This window comes from Zonotrichia albicollis, chromosome 30 (genome assembly GCF_047830755.1).
Source record: "Zonotrichia albicollis isolate bZonAlb1 chromosome 30, bZonAlb1.hap1, whole genome shotgun sequence".
Taxonomy (NCBI): Eukaryota; Metazoa; Chordata; class Aves; order Passeriformes; family Passerellidae; genus Zonotrichia; species Zonotrichia albicollis.
In genome coordinates, this window is record NC_133848.1 from 4,200,158 (window position 1) to 4,220,896 (window position 20,739).

The 20,739-nt window shown below is 50.5% G+C and overlaps 1 protein-coding gene across 50 annotated transcripts in view; it reads left to right on the top strand.

The window, feature by feature from the left end:
- The window catches only part of CADM3 (cell adhesion molecule 3), a 42,506-nt gene extending 23,507 nt beyond the window's left edge, over positions 1-18,999 (top strand). The window contains exons 4-14 of one of the 50 annotated variants that reach the window (XM_074529384.1): positions 1,003-1,140; positions 3,308-3,478; positions 4,314-4,404; positions 7,299-7,468; positions 13,494-13,619; positions 14,495-16,393; positions 16,620-17,926; positions 18,009-18,028; positions 18,081-18,120; positions 18,163-18,202; positions 18,267-18,999. In XM_074529384.1, the coding sequence (XP_074385485.1) occupies positions 1,003-1,140; positions 3,308-3,478; positions 4,314-4,404; positions 7,299-7,468; positions 13,494-13,619; positions 14,495-14,613 (815 nt within the window). In that variant the 3' untranslated portion in view covers positions 14,614-16,393; positions 16,620-17,926; positions 18,009-18,028; ... (1 more) ...; positions 18,163-18,202; positions 18,267-18,999. Of the gene's footprint in view, positions 1-1,002; positions 1,141-3,307; positions 3,479-4,313; positions 4,405-7,298; positions 7,469-13,493; positions 13,620-14,494; positions 16,394-16,619 lie in introns of all 50 variants that reach the window. The other 49 variants (XM_074529354.1, XM_074529358.1, XM_074529366.1 and 46 more) reach the window with 49 other exon arrangements.
- Positions 19,000-20,739: the final 1,740 nt, after the last annotated feature.

The following is a 20,739-nucleotide window of genomic DNA, read 5'->3' on the forward strand; positions in this document are numbered from 1 at the left end:
GAAAGCTTTCTTTTTCCAAAGTCCAGGCTGTGCCACCCTTGATGAAAGATTGCCCACTGTCCCTAAAGTCCAGGCTGTGCCACCCTGGCTAAAAGAATTCCCTCATTTCCTAAAGTCCAGACTCTGCCACCCTTGCTGAAAGATTTCTCACTGTGCCTAAAATCCAGGCTGTGCCACCCTTGATGAAAGATTTCCCAGTGCCAGGTGCAGGATTTGGGGTTCCAGGGCAGAATTTGGGTTTCCAGGTGCAGGATTTGGAGTGCCAGGGGAAGGATTTGGGATGCCAGGGAAGGTTTTGGAGTTCCAGGTGCAGATTTTGGAGTTCCAGGGCAGGATTTGGAGTACCAGGTGCAGGATTTGGGATCCCAGGGCAGGATTTGGGGTTCCAGGTGCAGGATTTGGGATGCCAGGGGAAGGATTTGGAGTGCCAGGGGAAGGATTTGGAATGCCAGGGGAAGTTTTTGGAGTACCAGGTGCTGGATTAGAGGTTCCAGGGGCAGGATTTGGGATGCCAGGGGAAGGTTTTGGGATCCTAGGTGCAGGATTTGGGGCACCAGGGCAGGATTTGGAGTACCAGGGGCAGGATTTGGGATGCCAGGGCAGAATTTGGAGTGCCAGGGGAAGGATTTGGGACGCCAGAGCAGGATTTGGGATGCCAGGTGCAGGATTTGGGATGCCAGAGGAAGGTTTTGGAGTTCCAGGTGCAGATTTTGGAGTTCCAGGGCAGGATTTGGGATGCCAGGGGAAGATTTTGGGATCCCAGGTGCAGGATTTGGAATACCAGGGCAGATTTTGGATTTCCAAGTGCAGATTTTGGAGTTCCAGGGTAGGATTTGTGCTACCAGGTGCAGGATTTAGGGTACCAGAGCAGGATTTCCCTGAGGAAACAACTCCACAACCGCCATCAGCATCTCCCAGACCCCATCCCCTGCCTGCACGTCCCACCTCGCGGTGGCACTGCCACCTCAGACCTGTGGCTTTTTTTGTCCCCTCCTCCCGCAGGAATCCCCCAGAAGCCGCAGATCTTCGGCCACGAGCAGCCCATCGACGAGGAGAAGGTGGCGCGGCTCCTCTGCCGCTCGTCCGGCAGCAAACCCGCGGCGCAGCTGCGCTGGAGGAAGGGCAACCGGGACATCAAGGGTGGGTGGCACCGGCCGGGCTGGGGACAGCTCGGGGACAGCTTGGGGACAGTTTGGGGACACCGCATGGGGGGACAGGGGATGCTGGGAGTGGAGGGTGGGGCTGCTTTCAGTGTGAGAGGATTTGGGGAATGGCGCTGCTGGAAGTTGGGGGATGTTTGGTTATAGAGGGAGGGGAGGCACGGGTTTCTTTGTTAGGAGGTAATATAGAATAGAATAATAATAGTAATAATAATAATAATAATAATAATAATAATAGTAGTAGTAATAGAATTATGTTATTATATATATAATATATAAAATATATTTTAATAGATGTATAATGAAATATATAATATATATATAAAAATGTAATATATATATATAATATAATATATATATATATAAATATATATAAATATATATATATATATAAATGTAATATATATAATATATAGTATCACTATATAATGTATAGTGATATATATTATATAGTGATTATATTGGTTATATAATATATAGTAATATATAATGATATGTAAAAGATAGAAATAATTATATATATTATATATGATGCCGTATAAAATCATAAAGTATAAATATATAATATAGTTACATGTACAGTTATAATACACTTATAATACAATTATAATATGGTTGTATCACAGTTTTAATACAATTATAATACAGTTATAATGCACTATATTACAGTACATAATTAATATGTAATATATAATATAGTTATAATGCAATTATAATACAGTGATAATTCAGTTATAATGCAATTATAATACAATTATAGTACAGTTATAATGCACTATATTATATTACATAATATGTAATATATAATAGAGTTATAATACAGTTGGTTATAATACAATTATAATGCAGTTATACTACAGTTGTAATACAGTTATAGTTCAGTTATAATACAATTATAATACAGTTATAATGCACTATATTAGAATACATAATTAATATGTAGTGTATAATATAGTTATAATACGGTTGGTTATAATACAATTATAATACAGTTATAATGCACTATATTATATTACATAATTAATATGTTATATATAATAGAGTTATAATACAGTTGGTTATAATACAGTTATAATGCACTATATTAGAATACATAATTAATATGTAGTATATAATATAGTTATAATAGGGTTGGTTATAATACAATTACAATGCAGTTATAATACAATTATAATACAGTTATAATGCACTGTATTAGAATACATAATTAATATGTAGTATATAATATAGTTATAATACAGTTGGTTATAATGCAGTTGCAATGCAGTTATAATACAATTACAGTATAGTTATAATGCACTGCATTAGAATACATCATTAATATGTAGTATATAGTAGAGTTATAATACAGTTGGTTATAATACAATTATAATGCAGTTATACTACAATTATAGTTCAGTTATAATACAATTATAATACAGTTATAATGCACTATATTAGAATACATAATTAATGTGTAGTATATAATGTAGTTATAACACAGTTGGTTATAATACAATTACAATGCAGTTATAATACAATTATAGTATAGTTATAATACACTGTATTAGAATACATCATTAATATGTAGTATATAATAGAGTTATAATAGGGTTGGTTATAATACAATTATAATGCAGTTATACTACAGTTATAGTTCAGTTATAATACAATTATAATACAGTTATAATGCACTATATTAGAATACATAATTAATGTGTAGTATATAATGTAGTTATAATACAGTTGGTTATAATACAATTACAATGCAGTTATAATACAATTACAGTATAGTTATAATGCACTGTATTAGAATACATAATTAATATGTAGTATATAATAGAGTTATAATACAGTTGGTTATAATGCAGTTATAATGCACTATATTATAATACGTAATTAATATGTAGTATATAATATAGTTATAATACAGTTGGTTATAATACAATTACAATGCAGTTATAATACAATTATAGTACAGTTATAATACAGTTATAATTCAATTATAATACAACCACCATAACATTTTTACAACATTTACATCAATCCAGCCTTCTCCTGCGGCTGCAGCTCAAACCCTTGAGTGGCAATTTCTGTTTTTCCCCTTGCCCCAGGCAGGGCTGTGCCCTGCTCAGTGTGCCATCTGTCACTGTCCCCTGTGCCCACAGACTCGGGCACCGAGGTGGTGGAGGACCCCAACGGCAAGACCTTCACGGTGACCAGCAGGGTGGAGTTCCGTGTCACCAAGGAGGACAACGAGGTCGAGGTCACCTGCACCGTGGACCACGAGTCCCTGCAGAACTCGGAGAGGTCCACCACGCAGAAGCTGCAGGTCCACTGTACGTGGGGAGCTGTTTGGGGTGGGGTGGAGCTTCAGGGGACACCACACAGGCGGCCTGGTGGGCTCAGGGACACGGGGACATCGTGGTCCTGTCACACGTGGGCATGGTGACACTTCCCGTGCATGGTGACACTTCCTGTGCATGGTGACACTTCCTGTGCATGGTGACACGTGCTACCAGGTGCAGGATTTGGGGTTTCAAGTGCAGGATTTGGGGCACCAGGGCAGGGTTTGGGATCCCAGGAGCAGGATTTGGGGCACCAGGTGCAAGATTTGCGGTTCCAAGCCAGGATTTGGGTTTCCAGGTGCAAGATTTGGGATGCCAGGAGCAGGATTTGGGGTTCCATGCCAGGATTTGGGGTTCCAGGTCAGGATTTGGGGTTCCAGGGGCAAGATTTCAGATCCCAGGAGCAGGATTTGGGGTTCCATGCCAGGATTTCGGATCCCAGGAGCAGGATTTGGGGTTCCATGCCAGGATTTGGAGTTCCAGGTCAGGATTTGGGGTTCCAGGGGGAAGATTTGGGATGCCAGGTCAGGATTTGGGGTTCCAGGTCAGGATTTGAGTTTCCAGGTGCAAGATTTGGGGTTCCAGGAGCAGGATTTGGGGTGCCAGGTCAGGATTTGGGGTTCCAGGTCAGGATTTGGAGTTCCAGGGGGAAGATTTGGGATCCCAGGAGCAGGATTTGGGGTTCCATGCCAGGATTTCGGATCCCAGGAGCAGGATTTGGGATCCCAGGAGCAGGATTTGGGGTGCCATGAGCAGGATTTGGGGTTCCATGCCAGGATTTGGGGTTCCAGACCCTCACCCCACTGTTTCTCTCCCCCTTTTCCAGACAAACCCACGGCGAAGATCGAGCCGCACCCTCAGTACCCGCGCGAGGGGGAGAAGCTGCAGCTGCAATGTGACGGGCAGGGCAACCCCATGTAAGGCCTTCCTCACCTCCCTCCTCCTCCTCAGCGCCTCCCCTGCCTCTGCCAGGTCCCACAGCCCAAACCAGCAGGGGCTGGGCTGCCTTTGGGGTGTCCCTGTCCCTGTCCTGGGGGGCTCCATGAGAGCCCCCCTGTCCTCTCCTGGAGCAGCAGATCCATCCTGAATTAAACATTTCCCCCTAAATTAAACATTTCCCCCTCAAGGAGCTGGATCTGGATTGGATTTAAGAGGAATAAAGTGAATTTTTATTGAAATGCCATCAAAAGCCACACCCTGGCAGTGCCCAGATGGCTCCAAGATGGATGAAAAAAGGGCTTGGTCATGAGATCTCACATTTTAATTAGTTTTAGTCCAGTTTATAAGTTTATAAGTTTTAGTCCAGTTTGTAAGTTTTAGTCCAGTTTATAAGTTTTATTTTCATTTATTTGCATATTGATAGCTTCAAAAGATGAAGTTTCATCCTCCTTTTGTGCTTCTTTTCATGTTATTTATGATTTGGGCCTGAAGTTTGAAGAGATTGGCCTTGGGTCTCTCCAGCTAGAATAAGGATTGTTTGGTGAAAAGATCCCAGTGACATTAATCTAAAGCTAAACAGAAAAATCCCAAGAAATCAGTTCATCCCATCCCTTTCCTATAGGATTTTATCTTTCCCACCCTGTCAAAAGATCCCAATAACATTAATATAAAGTTAAACAGAAAACCACAACAGAAAAACTTAAACAAAACAGATAAACCCCAAGGAATCAGTTTATCCCATCCCTTTCCTATAGGATTTTGTCTTCCCCACCCTATAAAAAGATCCTAGTGACATTAATATAAAGCTGAATAGAAAAACAGAGCAGAAAACCCCTAAGAAATCAGTGTACACCATCCCATTCCTGTATTATTTTATCCTCCCCACCCTATAAAAAGATCCCACTGACATTACTATAAAGCTAAACAGAAAAACAGAGCAGAAAAACACAACAGAAATACCCCAAGGAATCAGTTTATCCCATTCCATTCCTTTAGGATTTAGTCTTCCCCACCCTGTGAAAAATCCTAGTACCATTAATAGAAAACTAAACAGAAAAACACAATACAAAACCCCAAGATATCAGAACAGAAAAACCCCAAGGAATCAGTTTATGCCCATCCTGTTCCTATAGGATTTTGTCTTCCCCGCCCTATAAAAAAAAAACAAAAACCAAAAAACCAGTACCATTAATATGAAACTAAACAGAAAAATATAACAGAAAAACACAACAGAAAAACCTCAAGGTATCAGAACAGAAAAACCCCAAGTTATCAGCTGATTATCCCATTCCTATAGGATTTAACCCTCCCCACCCTATAAAAAGATCCCACTGACATTAATATAAAACTAAACAGAAAACCCAAAGGAATCAGTTTATGCCCGTCCCATTCCTTTAGGATTTTGTCTTCCCCGCCCTATAAAAAAACCCAAAAAAACAGTACCATTAATATGAAACTAAACAGAAAAATATAACAGAAAAACACAACAGAAAAACCCCAAGTTATCAGCTGATTATCCCATTCCTATAGGATTTAACCCTCCCCACCCTATAAAAAGATCCCACTGACATTAATATAAAACTAAACAGAAATACCCCAAGGAATCAGTTTATGCCCATCCCGTTCCTTTAGGATTTTGTCTTCCCTGCCCTATAAAAGATCCCAATAACATTAATATAAAGCTGAACACAAAAACTTAAACACAACATAAAACCCCCAAGGAATCAGAACAGAAAAACCCCAAGTTATCAGCTGACCCCATCCCATTCCTATAGGATTTAATCCTCCCCACCCTGTGAAAAGATCCCAGTAACATTAATACAAAGCTGAACTGAAAAACCCTAAGGAATCAGTTTATCCCCATCCCATTCCTATGGGATTTTTTCTTCCTCACCCTATGAAAAGATCCTAGTACCATTAATATAAAACTAAACAGAAAAATATAACATAAAAACCCCAAGGAATCAGAACAGAAAAACCCCAAGTTATCAGCTGATTATCCCATTCCTATAGGATTTAATCCTCCCCACCCTATAAAAAGATCCCACTGACATTAATATAAAACTAAACAGAAGAACCCAAGGAATCAGTTTATGCCCATCCCGTTCCTATAGGATTTTGTCTTCCCCACCCTGTGAAAAATCCTAGTGATGTTTATATAAAACTAAACAAAAAGATATAACAGTAAAACCCCAAGGTATCAGAACAGAAAAAAACCCATGGAATCAGTTGACCCCATCCTTTTCCTATAGGATTTTATCTTTCCCACCCTGTAAAAAGATCCCAATAATATTAATATAAAGCTGAACAGAAAAACTTAAACACAACATAAAACCCTCAAGGAATCAGAACAGAAAAACCCCAAGTTATCAGCTGACCCCATCCCATTCCTATAGGATTTAATCCTTCCCACCCTATAAAAGATCCCACTGACATTAATATAAAACTAAACAGAAAAACCCCAAGGAATCAGTTTATCCCATTCCATTCCTTTAGGCTTTAGTCTTCCCCAATTTGTGAAAAGATCCCAGTACCATTAATATAAAACTAAACAGAAAAACACAACAGAAATACCCCAAGGTATCAGAACAGAAAAACCCCAAGGAATCAGTTTATGTCCATCCTGTTCCTATAGGATTTTGTCTTCCCTGCCCTATAAAAAAAACCCAAAAAAAAGTACCATTAATATGAAACGAAACAGAAAAATATAACAGAAAAACACAACAGAAAAACCCCAAGGTATCAGAACAGAAAAACCCCAAGTTATCAGCTGATCATCCCATCCCTATAGGATTTAACCCTCCCCACCCCATAAAGATCCCGCTAAGCCAGGGAAGGCAGGGCCTGGGTTCAAGGCCCGGTTCTGTCGCAGCCCGCAGGAATTCCTCTGGGAGAAGGAGGGCAGCGACGCCCCCCTGCAGCTGAGCTCCGACAGCGTCCTCATCTTCCCCTTCCTCAACAAGAGCGACAGCGGCACCTACGTGTGCACGGCCACCAGCTCCATGGGCAGCGTGGTGGCCAAGTACAACCTGGACGTCAGCGGTGAGTGCGGCCCTGCTGGCGCCGGGTGCCCAAAAGATGGCACTGTGTCGTCCCTGTCACCTGTGTGCCCACAGAGTGGCACTGTGTCACCTCTGCAGCCTGTGTGCCCAAAATGTGGCACTGTGTCGTCCCTGTCACCTGTGTGCCCAAAATGTGGCCCTGTGTCACCTGTGTGCCCAAAAGGTGGCACTGTGTCACCTGTGCATCCTGTGTGCCCAAAAGATGGCACTGTGTCGTCCCTGTCACCTGTGTGCCCACAGAGTGTCACTGTGTCGCCTGTGCAGCCTGCGTGCCCAAAATGTGGCACTGTGTCACCTGTGTGCCCAAAATGTGGCCCTGTGTCATCCCTGTCACCTGCGTGCCCAAAATGTGGCCCTGTGTCATCCCTGTCACCTGCGTGCCCAAAAGGTGGCACTGTGTCATCTCTTTCACCTGTGTGCCCACAGAGTGTCACTGTGTCACCTGTGCAGCCTGCGTGCCCAAAATGTGGCACTGTGTCACCCGTGTGCCCAAAATGTGGCACCCTGTCACCTGTGCATCCTGTGTGCCCAGAATGTGGCAGTGTCATCCCTGTCACCCGTGTGCCCAAAAAGTGTTACCATGTCACCCGTGTGCCCAAAATGTGGCACTGTGTCACCCGTGCATCCTGTGTGCCCAAAATGTGGCACTGTGTCATCCCTGTCACCTGTGTGCCCAAAACGTGGCACTGTGTCACCTGTGCATCCTGTATGCCCAAAATGTGGCACTGTGTCACCTGCGTGCCCAAAATGTGGCACTGTGCATCCTGTGTGCCCAAAATGTGGCACTGCGTGTCACCTGCGTGCCCAAAATGTGTCACCTGTGCAGCCTGCGTGCCCAAAATGTGGCACTGCGTGTCACCTGTGTGCCCAAAAAGTGTCACCGTGTCACCTGTGCACCCTGCGTGCCCAAAATGTGGCACTGTGTCATCCCTGTCACCCGTGTGCCCAAAAAGTGTTACCGTGTCACCTGTGTGCCCAAAATGTGGCACAGTGTCACCTGTGCAGCCTGCGTGCCCAAAAAGTGTCACTGTGTCACCTGTGTGCCCAGAATGTGGCACAGTGTCACCTGTGCACCCTGTGTGCCCAGAATGTGGCACTGTGTGCCCAAAAAGTGTCACCCTGTCACCTGTGTGCCCAAAAAGTGTCACTGTGTCATCCCTGTCACCTGTGCATCCTGCGTGCCCAAAATGTGGCACTGTGTCACCCATGTGCCCAAAATGTGGCACCGTGTCATCCCTGTCACCTGTGGGTGAGGGCACTGCATCCTGTGTGCCCAAAATGTGGCACTGTGTCACCTGTGCATCCTGTGTGCCCAAAATGTGGCACTGTGTGTCACCTGTGTGCCCAAAATGTGGCCCTGTGTCACCTGTGCATCCTGTGTGCCCAAAAGGTGGCACTGTGTCACCTGTGTGCCCAAAATGTGGCACCGTGTCATCCCTGTCACCTGTGGGTGAGGGCACTGCATCCTGCGTGCCCAGAATGTGGCACTGTGTCACCTGTGTGCCCAAAAAGTGTCACTGTGTCATCCCTGTCACCTGTGCATCCTGCGTGCCCAGAATGTGGCACTGTGTCACCTGTGTGCCCAAAAAGTGTCACTGTGTCATCCCTGTCACCTGTGCATCCTGTGTGCCCAAAATGTGGCACTGTGTCACCTGGGGATGAGTGCACTGCCATCCTGTGTGCCCAAAATGTGTCATTGTGTCACCTGTGCATCCTGTGTGCCCAAAAAGTGTCACTGTGTCACCTGTGTGCCCAAAATGTGGCACTGTGCATCCTGTGTGCCCAAAATGTGGCACTGTGTGTCACCTGTGTGCCCAAAAAGTGTCACCCTGTCACCTGTGCACCCTGTGTGCCCAAAATGTGTCATTTTGTCACCTGTCCTGGGGTGGGAAGGGGCAGCTCCTGCTGCTCCCCACGTGGTGCTGTCCCCTGACTGTGCTCTGTTTGTCCCCATGCCATGTGTCACACATGGGGCAGAGCTGTGTGTGTCCCCATGTCCCCATGCCATGTGTCACACATGGTTCAGGGCCATGTGTGTCCCCATGTCCCCATGCCATGTGTCACACGTGGTTCAGGGCCATGTGTGTCCCCATGTCCCCATGCCGTGTGTCACACATGGAGCAGGGCTGGCATGCTCTGTGTCCCCATGTCATGTGTCACACATGGGGCAGAGCTGTGTGTGTCCCCATGTCCCCATGCCATGTGTCACACATGGAGCAGGGCTGGCATGCTCAGTGTCCCCATGTCCCCATGCCATGTGTCACACATGGGACAGAGCTGTGTGTGTCCCCATGCCATGTGTCACACATGGGACAGGGCTGTGTGTGTCCCCATGTCCCCATGCCATGTGTCACACATGGGGCAGGGCTGGCATGTTCAGTGTCCCCATGTCCCCATGCCATGTGTCACACATGGAGCAGGGCTGGCATGCTCAGTGTCCCCATGTCCCCATGCCATGTGTCACACATGGAGCAGGGCTGGCATGCTCAGTGTCCCCATGTCCCCATTCCATGTGTCACACATGGGACGGAGCTGTGTGTGTCCCCATGTCCCCATGCCATGTGTCACATGTGGTTCAGGGCCGTGTGTGTCCCCATGTCCCCATGCCATGTGTCACACATGGAGCAGGGCTGGCATGCTCAGTGTCCCCATGTCCCCATGCCACGTGTCACACGTGGTTCAGGGCTGTGTGTGCTGTGTGCTGCTGCCACCCCAGCTCCCCGTGCCCACCCCAGCTCCCTGTGCCCACCCCAGCTCCCCGTGCCCGTCCCAGCTCCCCATGCCCATCCCAGCCCGTGCCCACCCCCATGATCCCATTTCCTGCCATTTTCCCTTGGATTTGGGAAATCCAAAGCAAATCCAAAGCTTCCTGCTCTCCTTCCTTTGCTCCAGCTCTTCCCTTTCCTGCCTCCTTCCCCTGCAGTGTGGTGGCACCTCACTGGTGGCACTTTGTCCCCTGTGTCCCCTCCCTCAGCCTGCCCAGAAGGAGCCCCCGAATGCCCAACCCTGTGCAGCCACTGCTGTGTCACCCTTGTGTGTCCCCTGTGTCCCCTGTGTGAGCACCCAGAGCTCTCTGCACCCATCCAGGGGCTCACCCTGAGTGCCTGGTGCTGTCCTTGAGAGGTGGCACCTGCTGTCCCTTGAGAGTTGGCACCTGCTGTCCTTGAGAGGTGGCACCTGCTGTCCCTTGAGAGGTGGCACCCACTGTCCCTTGAGAGGTGGCACCTGCTGTCCTTGAGAGGTGGCACCTGCTGTCCCTTGACAGATGGCACCTGCTGTCCCTTGACAGATGGCACCCACTGTCCTTGACAGATGGCACCTGCTGTCCTTGAGAGGTGGCACCTGCTGTCCTTGAGAGGTGGCACCCACTGTCCTTGAGAGGTGGCACCTGCTGTCCTTGAGAGATGGCACCCGCTGTCCTTGAGAGGTGGCACCCGCTGTCCCTTGAGAGGTGGCACCTGCTGTCCTTGAGAGATGGCACCTGCTGTCCTTGAGAGGTGGCACCTGCTGTCCCTTGAGAGGTGGCACCCACTGTCCTTGAGAGGTGGCACCTGCTCTCCTTGAGAGGTGGCACCTGCTGTCCTTGAGAGGTGGCACCTGCTGTCCCTTTAGAGGTGGCACCTGCTGTCCCTTGAGAGGTGGCACCTGCTGTCCTTGAGAGGTGACACCTGCTGTCCCTTGACAGATGGCACCCGCTGTCCCTTGAGAGGTGGCACCCGCTGTCCTTGAGAGGTGGCACCCGCTGTCCTTGAGAGGTGGCACCTGCTGTCCCTTGACAGATGGCACTCGCTGTCCCTTGAGAGGTGGCACCCACTGTCCCTTGAGAGGTGGCACCTGCTGTCCTTGATAGGTGGCACCTGCTGTCCTTTGAGAGGCAGCACCCACTGTCCTTTGACAGATGGCACCTGCTGTCCTTGAGAGGTGGCACCCGCTGTCCCTTGACAGATGGCACCTGCTGTCCTTGAGAGGTGGCACCTGCTGTCCTTTGAGAGGTGGCACCTGCTGTCCTTTGAGAGGTGGCACCTGCTGTCCTTGAGAGGTGGCACCCGCTGTCCCTTGAGAGGTGGCACCTGCTGTCCTTGAGAGGTGGCACCCGCTGTCCTTGAGAGGTGGCACCCGCTGTCCCTTGAGAGGTGGCACCCACTGTCCTTGAGAGGTGGCACCCACTGTCCTTGAGAAGTGGCACCTGCTCTCCTTTAGAGGTGGCACCCACTGTCCTTGAGAGGTGGCACCTGCTCTCCTTTAGAGGTGGCACCCGCTGTCCCTTGAGAGGTGGCACCTGCTGTCCCTTGAGAGGTGGCACCTGCTGTCCTTGAGAGGTGGCACCTGCTGTCCTTTGACAGATGGCACCTGCTGTCCCTTGACAGATGGCACCTGCTGTCCCTTGAGAGGTGGCACCCGCTGTCCCTTGAGAGGTGGCACCTGCTGTCCTTGAGAGGTGGCACCTGCTGTCCTTTGACAGATGGCACCTGCTGTCCTTGAGAGGTGGCACCTGCTGTCCCTTGACAGATGGCACCTGCTGTCCTTGAGAGGTGACACTTGCTGTCCTTGAGAGGTGGCACCCGCTGTCCCTTGAGAGGTGGCACCTACTGTCCTTTGACAGATGGCACCTGCTGTCCTTGAGAGGTGGCACCTGCTGTCCTTTGACAGATGGCACCTGCTGTCCTTGAGAGGTGGCACCTGCTGTCCCTTGACAGATGGCACCTGCTCTCCTTTAGAGGTGGCACCCGCTGTCCTTGACAGATGTCACCTGCTCTCCTTTAGAGGTGGCACCCGCTGTCCCTTGAGAGGTGGCACCCGCTGTCCTTGACAGATGGCACCCGCTGTCCCTTGAGAGGTGGCACCCGCTGTCCCTTGCCCACCTGGTGGCACTGCCCCTGTCACAGCAGACACAGAGCTCCACATCCGGCCTTGGTGGAATTGTCACTTTTGTCCCTAAAGCCACTCGTGGCTCAGGCACTGGAGCCACCTCCAGCCTTGCCCACCTTGGTGCCAGCACCCTGTGGTCCCCAAGGTCCCCAAGGACCACACTGTCATGGGTGACACCATGAGAGTCCCTCTGGAGGTAACCAGGACAGGAGATGGTCAGGATGGTCCCAAAGATTGGTGGCAGCAGCAGAGGGCTCACAGATGGACCCGCTCGGGGTCCCCTCAGGGCTCTGTCACCTCGCTGTCCCTTCGTGCCATTGACTCCTGTGCTGTGTTTTTGTTGTCCTCCCCAGATGTTCCCCAGCTCCCCACCCCACACGTTCACTCCACCCTGGGCCCTTCCCAGCCCATCTCTCATCCTTCCATGGCCTCGGCTCCATCCTCCACTCCAGCTCCCACCCAAGGTACCGTAAGCTCCTTTTCTGTCTCTTTGGCCTGGAGAAGCTCCACAGGAGGACGGTGGCCCTGCCCTGGCCTGGGGACAGCCCTGCCAGGTGGCTTCAGTCCCTCAGGTTTTCCAGGAGGAGCCCCAAGCTGTCCCTTGTCCTGTGTGTCCGTGTGCCGTGCTGTCCCTCTGTCCTGCTGCCACCCCTGTGTGTCCCTCGTCTTGTCCTTCCCGAATGCGGCTCTGTCCCCACCCTGAGCTGATGGGGCACAGCTGGCACGAGGATTTGTCACCGTGCCACAGGGCTGGCACAGGATTCCAGCACGGGATGGAATCTTTCCACTGGATTCCACATCCAGGACAGGATTCAGGGCCACCTTTGGGGTCCTGCCATCACCTCTCGGGTGGCCATGCCATCCTGCATGTCCCCTCCCACCCAAACCTGCTCACCCTCCCTTTTTGGGGCCAAAACCCCAGTGTGGAGGATGAGATTTCCATTTTGCTTTTTGATTTTTTAATTTTTTTTTTTTGATGGAGGATGAGATTTCCCCTGTGCTCCCCCCATTCTCACTGTGCCAGCACCCTCAGCAGGATGGAGCTCCTGGTGGGGAGGAGCAGCATCTTCTGCTGCCCTGCAGGGTCTCAGGGTCTCCTTTTTGTGTCTCTTTTTTCCCTCCCCATGCCTGGGCAGATGCCAGCCCGGTGCCCTCGACCTCCAGCACCTACCACGCCATGATCGGCGGCGTGGTGGCCGTCATCGTCTTCCTCCTGCTCAGCCTCCTCATCGTGCTGGGACATTACCTGATCAGGCACAAAGGTACGGCCTGGGGGGCTGCAGGGGGGGCTGGAGGAGCCTTCGGGGGTCTCGGGGTAGGGGGGGTGAAGGGAGGCAGCTCCTGGTGCTGCCCAGCATGGGAATGTCCCAGGGAATGCAGGGGGAGGCAGCTCCCATCCCGTGGATCCCATTGATCCGGTCCTATGGATCCCATTGATCCCATCCCATCCCGTGGATCCCATTGATCCTGTCCTATGGATCCCATTGATCCCATCCCATCCCATGGATCCCATCTTATGGATCCCATCCCATCCCATTGATCCCATCCCATGAATCTCATGGATTCCATCCCATCCCATGGATCCCATCTTATGGATCCCATTGATCCTGTCCTATGGATCCCATCAATCCCATCCCATCCCATGGATCCCATCCCATGAATCTCATGGATCCCATCCCATTGGTCCATCCCATGATCCCATCCCATTGATCCCATCCCATTTATCCCATCCCATCCCATCCCAATGATCCCATCCCATCCCATCCCATGGATCCCATCCCACCCCATCCCATGGAACCCATCCCATGAATCCCATCCCATGGATCCCTCCTATCCCATTGATCCCATTGCATCCCATTCCATGGATCCCATGGATCCCATCCCATCCCATCCCATCCCATTGCTCCCATCCCATCCCATCCCATCCCATCCCATCCCATCCCATTGATCCCATCCCATCCCATCCCATCCCATCCCATTGATCCCATCCCATTGATCCCATCCCATTGCTCCCCTCCCAGCCCGGTGCCTTTCCCACTGCATCCAACCCCAGCAGACCCTCCAGTCCCTGTGGCTCTGTGGGAGGGGTCTCTGTCAGAGCCCCCCGTGTCCCCAACCCCTGTCCCCCCTTCTCCAGGGACGTACCTGACCCACGAGGCCAAAGGCTCGGACGACGCTCCGGACGCCGACACCGCCATCATCAACGCCGAGGGCGGCCAGGCCGGCGGCGACGACAAGAAGGAATATTTCATCTAAAAGGGTCAGAGAGAGAGGAGAGAGAGAGAGAGAGAGAGAGAGAGAGAGAAATGGAGCCAAGAGAACCCCGATGGCAACGGCAACCAGACCACAAACCCCACAAAACCCAACAGATTTTCTCTGGCGCCCGGCACGGGCGGACGGACGGACGGACAGAGGGATGGCGGGACAGAGAGCAGGGAGAGCCACCGGCCTCGAGGCGCTGCTGACGCTTCTTGAACTTGTACAAATCCTTCACTCCAACAGCGAGAGCCCCGGCCCCGTTTGCTTGCTTGCACCTCCATCCCCACGCCCCGATCCCCACAGACCCAAAACCCGTGAGTGAGCGACTCCTTCCTTCCTTCCTTCCTTCCTTCTTCCTTTTTGGACCTTTTTTGATTTTTTTGGCTTTGGTTTCGTGGCTGCTCTTTGCTTCGGGCCCTTGGTTGGGGTGTTGGGCTGGGGTCGATGTAGCTCTTCCCTTTGTTTCTCTCCCTTTTTTTGGTTTCTTTGATGTCCAAGGATAAAATCCCATCTCTGGGTGGTGTTCCCGGGGTGAGGTTGGCATCCTGGGTGTCCCCGTTGTCCCCTCCCCGTGCTCGGGGGGTGACTCCAGGTGGGAGCAGAGCGAGCCCCCGGCCCGGTTTTGTCCTTGGTGGTTCTTGTGGAGCAGTGTCCATGCGGGAGCAGAGCTGTCCTCGTGCAGTCAGTGTGTGAAAGGGGGTGAAAGGCCAGGGTGGGACCCCCAGAGACACCTGGAGCCCCCAGAGCTCCCCGGTCCCACCCCAGCGGGAGGGGGGAGGGCTCAGGTTTATTTTGGTGGGGGTGGGAGGGGGGCAAATCTAGAAGAAAAGCCCCTTTAAAAAAGATTTTTTTAAAAAAATATTTAATTTTTACTTAAATTCTCTGATTGGAAATGCCAATTTGAACCATCTATTGAGATGTTCAGTGCAGGAAGCAGCGCCCCTGGGGCTGGGGCTGCTTCCCTGGGACCCCCAGAGCGGAGCTGGGGTCTCTCTCTGCCCCCCATTTCCCTCCCCAGCCCCTTCCCAGGGCAGGGATGAGCTTGGAAAGGGCTGATTTTCTTCTTGGCTCTGAGAATCCCCACCAAAACACCTGGATTTGGGGTCTGGGGAGTTTGGGGTCACCACAGAGGCTTTTTGGGGAGGGGGGTTCACCCTTCCTCCTGCTCTTCCTCCTGCCTCTTCCACTTCACTTCACTTCCACGACAAAACCAAACACCTTCCCCAGCTGAGCCCCCCCAAACTGGGCACCCCCAGGATGGGGCTGCACCCCCCTGGCATCCTTAGGGCACCGCCAGCCTTGGCATGAGCTGGTCTGGGATGCCACCACGTGCCAGTCTGGGCACAAGGGGGTGGCAGGAGATGCCCTTGGGGCTGGAACCCCGTGGATTTGGGGTTTTCTGGAGGAGAGGAACCTCCTGAGGGGCTCCTCAGCTGGGAGGTCTCCGCATGGATTTTGGGAGGTGTAACCTCACCTGGGAGGTCTCTGCATGGATTTTGGGAGGTGTAACCTTGCCTGGGAGGTCTCCCCATGAATTTGGGGTCATCTGGAGGAGAAGGAACCTTTTTAGAAATTGGTAACCTTAGCTGGGAGGTCTCCTTGTGGATTTGGGGTCATCTGGAGGACAAGGAACCCTTTAAGAAATGGGTAATATTACTTGGGAGGTCACCTCGTGGATTTTGGGAGGTTTAACCTCACCTGGGAGGTCTCTGCATGGATTTGGGGTCATCTGGAGGAGAAGGAACCTTTTTAGAAATTGGTAACCTCACCTTGGGAGGTCAGCCCATGGATTTGGGGTCATCTGGAGGAGGAGGAGACCCTTGGAGAAATGGGAAATCTTACTTGGGAGGTCACCTCGTGGATTTTGGGAGGTGTAACCTCGCCTTGGGAGGTCTCTCCATGGATTTTGAGAGGTGTAACTTTAGCTGAGAAGTCCCTGCATGGATTTGGGGTCATCTGGGGGAGAAGGAACCTTTTTAGAAATGGGTAACCTTAGCTGGGAGGTCTCCTTGTGGATTTGGGGTCATCTGGAGAAGAGGAACCCTTTAAGAAATGGGAAATCTTACTTGGGAGGTCACCCTGTGGATTTGGGGTTTTCTGGAGGAGAGGAACCTCCAGAGGGGCTCCTCAGCTGGGAGGTCGGCCCATGGATTTTGGGAGGTGTAACCTCACCTGGGAGGTCTCTGCATGGATTTGGGGTCATCTGGAGGAGAAGGAACCTTTTTAGAAATGGGTAACCTCACCTTGGGAGGTCAACCCATGGATTTGGGAGTCATCTGGAGGATGAGGAGACCCTTGGAGAGGTGGCAACCTCAGCTGGGAGGTCACCCCATGGATTTGGGGCTGTCTGGAGGAGAAGGAACCCTTTGAGAAATGGGAAATCTTACTTGGGAGGTCACCTCATGGATTTTGGGAGGTGTAACCTCACCTGGGAGGTCTCCCCATGGATTTTGGGAGGTGTAACTTTAGCTGGGAAGTCCCTGCATGGATTTGGGGTCATCTGGAGGAGAAGAAACCTTTTTAGAAATTGGTAACCTTAGCTGGGAGGTCTCCTTGTGGATTTGGGGTCATCTGGAGAAGAGGAACCCTTTGAGAAACGGGAAACCAGAATTTCACCGTCTCTTCCACGGGGCTGGAAGTGTCACCCCCCACCAAACCCTGCCACCACCTGTGCCACCCGTGCCACCTTTGGGGACACCAGTGGGGCTCAGGTGAGGCAGAGGAGGCCCAGTGACACTGTGGGGACACCACAGAGGTGACCACAGAGGTGACCACCATGGCCCAGCTGTGTCAGGAGCAGTGTTGGCACTGGGAAGGAGCAGGACATGGAGTTTTGGAGGAGTTTTTGGGGTGTTTTTGGTGGTTTTGAGGAGTTTTTTGGTGGTTTCGAGGTGGTTTTGGGGTGTTTCTGAGATGGTTTTGGTGGTTCTGCAGTGGTTTGGAGGTGGTTTTGGTGGTTTGGAGGCGCTTTTGGTGGTCTTGGTTGGGTCTGAGGTGGTTTCGGTTCTTTCTGAGATGGTTTTGAGGTGATTTTGGTGGCGCTGAAGTGGCTTTGAGGTGGTTTTGGTGATTTTGAGGTGGTTTTGCTGGTTTTGAGGTGGTTTTGCTGGTTTTGACATGGTTTTGGTGGTCTTGATGTGGTTTTGAGGTGGTTTTGCTGGTTTTGAGGTGTTTTTGGTTGGTTTAAGGGGGTTTTGATGGTTTTGAGGTGGTTTTGGTTGTTTTGAGGTGTTTTTGGTTGTTTTGAGGTGGTTTTGACATGGTTTTGGTGGTTTCGACATGATTTTGAGGTGGTTTTGGTCGTTTTGAGGTGGTTTTGATGGTCTTGAGGTGGTTTCGGTGGTTTTGAGGTGATTTTGAGGTGGTTTTGGTCATTTTGAGGTGGTTTTGAGGTGGTTTTGGTCGTTTTGAGGTGGTTTTGGTCGTTTTGAGGCATTTTTTGAGGTGGTTTTGATCGTTTTGAGGTGGTTTCGGTGGTTTTGAGGTGGTTTTGGTCATTTTGAGGTGATTTTGAAGTGGTTTTGAGGTGGTTTTGGTGGTTTTGAGGTGGTTTCGGTGGTTTTGAGGTGGTTTTGGTCGTTTTGAGGTGATTTTGAAGTGGTTTTGAGGTGGTTTCGGTGGTTTTGAGGTGATTTTGAAGTGGTTTTGAGGTGGTTTTGGTCATTTCGAGGCGTTTTTTGAGGTTCCCCCTGCCGTGGGGCGCGGCAGGGCCGCCCGGGGAGCGGGCAGGGAGCTGTGCAGGTGTCACCTGGCCCAGGTGTCACCTGGGAGGAGCCAATGAGGGTCAGAGATTCCATCTGAGGCCACCTCTGGCAATGAGAACCCAAAGGGTTCGGTGGGGACAGGATTGGTGTCACCCCCGGCGGTGACAGCGAGGACAGGGAGGGTCCAGGTGGGAGCTGTGACAGGGCCACACCAACGGTGACACAACGAGGGACAGAACAACCCCTTTTGGGGTCCCTTTGGGGTGACAGACACCCCGGTGTCACACAGGGATGGACACGGTCAGTCTGTCACCGTGTCCAGGCCACCACCCCATCCTTGGAGGGTCCCATGGGTGGCCCCACATCCACCCATTCATGGGGTTGGGGACACAAAGAGGATTTGGGGACCCCCTTGGAGGCTTCCTGGCCGGCACTGAACTCTCAATAGACACGAAAGCCATATTTTGGGGGGCTCTGGAGAGGCCAGGGTGGGGGGCAGAGGCTGGGCTGTGTTGTTGTGCTGTGGTTTTTGTTTTTTTTTTTTTTCTGTCTGTACATATAAAAATTTAAAAAAAAAAAAAGGGAGCCAACGACCGTCGATGTGACTTTATAACCTTTCTAATATCCTGTGCTAATCTCGGAAAATAATCCTATAAATATATCTGGATTACACACCTTACCTGTGTGTGTGTGTGTGTTTGGGGATGGGGGGTCAAAGGGGGGCGGTTTGGGGGTGGTGGGAGGGGGTAAAAGAGATCAGCACCCCAAAAACTCCTCTGAGCCCCCAAAGCCACCCTGATCCTGGTGCTGACCCTCGGCAGCTCCTCCCAAAGAGCAGCGACCCCAAATCCCAATCCCTGGGATTTTCACCCCGAAATCTGCCCCTCAATTCCCCCCAAATTCCCAATTCCCAAATTCCTCCTCAGCCCCCCTCCAAAATTCTCAATTCCCAAATTCCTCCTCAGTCATCTCACCCCCAAATCTGCCCCTCAATCCCCCCCAAATTCTCAATCCCCCCCAAATTCCCATTTCCCAATTTCCCCTCAATCCCCCCCAAATTCTTCCTCAACCTCTCCAAAGTCGTCAATTCCCAAATTCCTCCTCAGCCCTTTCACCCCCAAATCTGCCCCTCAGAGACCCCCAAATCCTGGCCCCCAACACTCCCCAAACAGCAGCGACCCCAATTCCCAACCCCTGAAGCCCCCCAAGCCTTTCACCCCTAAATCTGCTCCACAGTCACCCCCAAACTGTCACTTCCCAGCATTTCAAATCCAAATATTCTCCCAAATTACCACCAGAACCCCAATTCCCAACCTCTGAGCCCCCCAAGCCTTTCCCCCCAAAATCTTCTCCACAGTCACCCCCAAACTGTCACTTTTCCCCCCAAAAATATCCTCCCAAATTACCACCAGAACCCAAATTCTCAACCCTTGAAGCCCCCCAAGGTTTTCACCCATAAATTTGCTCCACAGTCACCCCCAAACTGTGATTTCCCAGCATTTCAACCCCAAATTTCCTCCCAAATTACCACCAGAACCCCAATTCCCAACCTCTGAGCCCCCCAAGCTTTTCACCCCTAAATCTGCTCCACAGTCACCCCCAAAATTGTGACTTCCCAGCACTTTCACCCCCAAATATCCTCCCAAATTACCACCAGAACCCCAATTCCCAACCCCAGGAGCTCCCCAGGCCTTTCACCCATAAATTTGCTCCACAGTCACCCCCAAACTGTCACTTTCACCCCCAAATATCCTCCAAATTATCACCAGAACCCCAATTCCCAACTCCTGAGCCCCCCAGGCCTTTCACCCCAAAATCTGCTCCACAGTCACCCCCAAACTGTGATTTCCCAGCATTTCAACCCCAAATATCCTCCCAAATTACCACCAGAACCCCAATTCCCAACCCCTGAAGCTCCCCAGGCCTTTCACCCATAAATTTGCTCCACAATCACCCCCAAACTGTCACTTTTACCCCCAAAAATATCCTCCCAAATTATCACCAGAACCCCAATTCCCAACCTCTGGAGCTTCCCAGGCCTTTCACCCAACATCTGCTCCACAGTCACCCCCAAACTGTCACTTCCACCCCCAAAAATATTCTCCCAAATTACCACCAGAACCCAAATTCTCAACCCCTGAGCCCCCCAAGCCTTTCACCCCTAAATCTGCTCCACAGTCACCCCCAAAATTGTGATTTCCCAGCACTTTCACCCCCAAATATCCTCCCAAATTACCACCAGAACCCAAATTCTCAACCCCTGAGCCCCCCAAGCTTTTCACCCCAAAATCTGCTCCACAGTCACCCCCAAACTGTCACTTGCCAGCATTTCAACCCCAAATATCCTCCCAAATTACCACCAGAACCCAAATTCTCAACCCTTGAAGCCCCCCAAGGTTTTCACCCATAAATTTGCTCC